The following is a 5426-nucleotide window of genomic DNA, read 5'->3' on the forward strand; positions in this document are numbered from 1 at the left end:
GTTGTTTGGCGGGCCCAGGCTGGGGATTCGAACCCGCCACCTTAGGTGTATGTGGCTGGCGCCTTAGCCACTTGAGCCACAGGTGCCGGGCCAATACCCTGTCTTAAAACAAAAACACAATAACAACAAAAAACAAAGTATTAATCCATGCTACAACCTGGATGACCCCTGAAGACAGGAAATGAAAGAAGCAAGTCAGAAAAGACCACATATTGTATTATTCTGTTTATATTTTGTTTATATAAAGTGATTTTGTTTATATGAAATGTCCAAACCAGCAAAATCCATATATAACAAATAGATTATTGTTTCCTAAGGTATGGGGGGTTGGGAGGAAATGGGAGGTAAATGTTAAAAGAGCACCACATTTCTTTTGGGGGTAATGAAGATGTTCTAAAGTACACTAAAAATCATTGAGTTGTATACCTTAAACAAGTCATTTGTGTGGTGTATGGATTATATCTCTAGTTGTTACAGAAACAATACAATAGATATGTCTACAGGAAAAAAAGAGTCTTCTGAAAGAAATTCAGTACATTTAGTGGGAGTTTTGATGTTGCCAGTGTTAATCAGTCCATAACCCATACTCAATAAAACTTTTGTCTAATTAATTAATGAACACTCAGACAGATTTTTATTTTGGCCTCTAGGTCCCTGAGCAGCAACCTATTACTTTGTGTAGTGGAGTTGAAGACACAAAGCATTATGAGGAAGCCAAGAAATGTGTAGAAGAATTAGCATTGTACCTGAAACCACTCAGCAGTGCTAGAGGTGAATTTAATATAGTTATCCATGCTAAAAAATGTCTATTAAGGATGCTTCTATTACTGTAAAAAGTGCAAACTATAAGTGAGTTAATAAAATTCATTTGTCTATTGTAAACCAAACCTTTATGAAAAATAGTATCATTACAATCACATCAGATAAAATAGTGAATTTAGAGTTTGTGATGTTAGAAATATTATTTGAATGGTGGTAGAGCTACACCAGTGTTCAGAAGGACTTTCTGTTATTTGACAACTCTGAATAATCTGCTTTTTGTCCAGCTTATACAGTGTGCAACAGGGGGTATATTGAAAATAGAAGTTGCCATTACTGCACAGAAAGCACTTGCTATTTACTTGCAAAAGTAAGATGAACCACTATGAAATACATGCCAGAACTGTTACGACCTCAAGATTTGGGTCTTAAACCAATTATTGTTTGGCTCTTTTTTTAAGCATTTGTGATTGAAATGAGAAGTGGTGCTTGGCACCTGTAGCACAGCGGTTATGGTGCCAGCCACATACTCCGAACTTGGCAGGTTTGAGCCCAGCCTGGGCCAGCTAAACAACAATAACTGCAGCAGGAAAATAGCCAGGCGTTGTGGCGGGCGCCTGTAGTCCCAGCTACTTGGGAGGCTGAGGCAAGAGAATTGCTTAAGTCCAAGAGTTAGAGGTTGCTGTGAGCTGTGAGGCCGTGGCACTCTACTGAGGACGACATAGTTGAAATTCTGTCTCAAAAGAAATGAGTAATGGTATATTTAATGTCTTAATGAGTGTTAAATGTACATGGGATAACTCATGTATACATTTGTATACTTTTAAAACGCCAACTAGGCTGGCTCCACTTGGGTAGTTTTATTCATTGTTTTAAAAATCCTAGCCAGGCCCACAACTGTTCACATGCCCACAAGTCAATCAGCCCATCACAGGAAGTGCTCCTAGATTGTAAAATTGTACTGTGACCCTAGAAGTAACTTTTTTACTCTCTTTTAAAGGAGTGGGTTTGAATAGCACTACTCAGAGTGTTCTGAGTCGCCCAATGCAGAGGAAGCTTGTGACTCTGGTCCACTGTCAACTAGTGGAAGAAGAAGGCCGGATTCGTGCCATGAGGGCAGCTCGCTCGTTAGGTGAACGAACAGTTACAGAGCTCATTCTCCAGCACCAGAATCCTCAACAACTCTCTTCCAATCTTTGGGCAGCAGTCAGGGCTAGGGGCTGCCAGTTTCTTGGACCAGGTATATAATTAGAATTCGATATTTATTTATTTGTCTATTAATTCTAAAAATATGCTGTAGGAATTCTAAGTGATGTACAAAAGCTAGTTCTTTGCAGTATTCTATTGTTATCAATAGAACTGACATATCTCACTTGACTTGAAGATCATGGCTTGATTGTCCATGCCCATTAGTTTTTAAGATAACTTAATTTTTTTCTTTTATTGTCAAAAGTTTATTCATTTTCATAGAAGTTTTTCCTTTTTTCCCCTTCCTCCCTCCCCTGCCTGCCTGCCTGCCTCCCTCCCTCCCTTCCTCTCTGTCACCTGGGCTAGAGTATAGTAGCATCATCATAGCTAACTGCAACCTCAAACTCCTGCCCAACCTTCCAAGTAGCTGGGACCATGGATGCACACCACTATACCAGGCTAATTTTTTTCTCTTTGAGTGGAAATGGGGTCTCTTGCTCAGGCGGTTTCCAAATTCCTGACCTCAAGCTATCCCACTACCTTGGCCTCCCAGAGTACTGGGATTATAGGCATGAACTACCATCCCTGGCCAAAAGTTTTTCCCTGCCTTTTCTTTTTTTTTCTTTTCTTTTCTTTCTTTTTTTTTTTTTTGATACAGAGTCTCTCTCTGTTGCCCTGGGTAGAGTGCTAGGGCATCATCATAGCTCTCAACCTCAAACTCTTGGACTTGAGTAGTTCTCTTGCCTCAGCCTCCCAAGTTGCTGGAACTACAGATGTGTGCTACAATGCCTGGCTAATTTTTCTACTTTTAGTAGAGACAGGGTCTCCCTCATGCTCAGGCTGGTCTCAAATTCCTGAACTCAGATGATTCACCTGCCTTGGCCTCCCAGAATGCCAAAAAACTAGGATTACAGGCCTGAGCCACTGTGCCTGGCCATGTATCTGCTTTTTATATAAAATGTACAGCATATAATATAAAATTGCCTCTAAAAATGGTTTAAAAGTATATCTATCGGGCTCGGTGCCTATAGCTCAACCAGCTAAGGCGCCAGCCACGTACACCTAAGGTGGCGGGTTCGAATCCCCAGCCCGAACCCGCCAAACAACAATGACGGCTGCAACCAAAAAATAGCCGGGCGTTGTGGCGGGCCCCTGTGGTCCCAGCTACTTGGAAGGCGGAGGCAGGAGACTCGCTTGAGCCCAGGAGTTGGAGGTTGCTGTGAGCTGTAATGCCATGGCACTCTACCCAGGGGGGACAGCTTGAGGCTCTGTCTCAAAAAAAAAAAAAAAAAAAGTATATCTATCAACATTTTTTAATGTGTTACCCATTAATTGAGTGATAACTACAAGAAATGATTAAATATTGCCTTTCTAATAAATGGATTTATCTTATTTCTGCATGTGACAAATTCTGATTTTGCCCAACTTTTCCTAGCAATGCAGGAAGAAGCTCTAAAGCTGGTTCTACTGGCCTTAGAAGATGGTTCAGCTTTGTCAAGAAAAGTATTGGTTCTCTTTGTGGTGCAAAGGTTGGAGCCCCGGTTTCCTCAAGCCTCTAAAACTAGCATTGGGCATGTTGTTCAACTCCTTTATAGAGCCTCCTGCTTCAAGGTATGAGCATGCATTAAAGTTCAGCTTGGAAGGAAACATTATTCTTTCCCCAAACTTAAGCAGTAAAACTTTAAGTTTTTAGTAAATTTTAGCAATTTTAAAATGTAGATAGTGTCCTGTTATAGTTCAATCCTATTGTATTTATTGTATTGAATTTTGTATATTGAATATCGAACAACATACATCAAACCAAAGCTTATAGATTTTTATATTTGAGGAACTAATTGGCTATGTCAGTTTCCCACCAAGACTACAAAATTGGTTTAAAGAGAAAGTCATTGAAGCACAAGTAAGTTTTATTCAGAGATTTTTCTCCCGGTGTAATTCAACATACACAATACTAGAGCTTTCAGCACATGTGTCTGTGGTAATGCTGGACATACCTTCATCTTGAATCAGCATTCTAACATTGTTGCTCACTATGCATTAGTTATTGTTCATTCTATTTTGTTTTGCTGACTTCTTACAGTCAAGAAAAGTAACTTCTTGATTCTGTCATAGCCCATAATCAGTACTTGCAAAACATGCCTTCAAAAAATTGTTAATTCATTCCATATAAGGAAATCCATTCCTCAGATTACCACATTCTATCATCTGATACTCATAAAAACTAAAAAACTCTGGCCAGGTGTAGTGGTTCACACCTGTAATCCTGTCTCTTTGGGAAGATTGCCTGAGCTCAGAAGTTCAAGACCAGCCTGAGCAAGAGAGAGACCCCGTCTCTAAAAATAGCCAGGCATTGTGGCCAGTGCCTGTAGTCCCATCTACTTGGGAGACCAAGGCAGGAGGCTCTTGAGCCCAACAGTTGGAGGTTGCTGTGAACTATGACACTATGGCCCTCTACTCAGAGTGGCAAAGTGAGACTCTGTCTCTAAACAAATAAATAAGACCCCACATTAACCATCCTACTAGATAGATATTCGGTTCTCTCATCCTTTGAGAAGGAAAAAATGGTTCCCAGAAGTAATGGGAGACTATACAGATTCAATTTTAAAAATTAAAAACAGTTCTAGATAAATGGTAACATTATATAATCTTTCAGATTATTTATTGAGTAGAATCAGATTGTTTATTGAAAATGGGCCTCTATTTTCCTTAGGTGTGCCTCTGAAGCTATCAAAACCTCTAGCCAAAATTATTTTAACTGGTTCAAATTATCTGAATAGCTCGGTCTTACTGTAGTGGTTAGAGTAACATGATTGTACAGTGTAATCCAGAATACACTGGAAATGTCTTTCTGCTTCCAGTGTTACTTGTTCTCCATTAAGCACAGCAGACAGATTCAATATAGGGAGGTTTTAGAAAGAAAAAAAAAAAACCTAACTTTCCCCTGTGAGTTTAAAAAAAAGGAAAGGAAAGAGAGTGTTGAAACTAATAGATCAACAACTACAGGCCCACATGACAGAAAAACAGAATTAAATTCAAGAAGGAGGAATGGGGTTCAGTAAGTTCCCACATAACAGTATGAGGTAGGGGTATAGTAGCACACTCCTAGGTGAGGAACTCAACTACAACTTGGACTTCACTTTATAAATGCAAACAGTGTAACCTAAACAATATAATCTAATTATATGCACCCTCATATTAATCTGAAATTAAAAATAAAAAAGAAGATGGTAGAAACATTCAGCCTTTCCTATGAAGAATAATGAGTGGCCAAAAAAATCCAGAACATTCACAATTAAACTAAAAGCATGAGCAGTAATGTTAAAAATTGGCAATTTAGGGCAGTGCCTGTGGCTCAGTGAGTAGGGGCACGCTGGCCCCATAGTTGGAAGGTGGCTGGTTCGAACCCAGACCCAGCCAAACTGCAATAACAACAAAAAATTCACTGGGCGTTGTGGCGGGCGCCATAGTCCCAGCTACTC

The 5426-nt window shown here is 39.7% G+C and overlaps 1 protein-coding gene across 1 annotated transcript in view; it reads left to right on the forward strand.

Annotated features, from left to right (window-relative positions):
- Positions 1-5426, forward strand: part of RC3H1 (ring finger and CCCH-type domains 1) — an 86208-nt gene that overhangs the window by 35484 nt on the left and 45298 nt on the right. The window contains exons 3-5 of the mRNA XM_023510813.1: positions 651-771; positions 1760-1999; positions 3383-3558. Coding sequence (XP_023366581.1) covers positions 651-771; positions 1760-1999; positions 3383-3558 — 537 coding nt within the window. The remainder of the gene's footprint in view (positions 1-650; positions 772-1759; positions 2000-3382; positions 3559-5426) is intronic.

The sequence above is a fragment of the Otolemur garnettii genome, unplaced genomic scaffold, assembly GCF_000181295.1.
Source record: "Otolemur garnettii isolate 467f Iridium unplaced genomic scaffold, OtoGar3 scaffold00016, whole genome shotgun sequence".
Classification (NCBI taxonomy): Eukaryota; Metazoa; Chordata; class Mammalia; order Primates; family Galagidae; genus Otolemur; species Otolemur garnettii.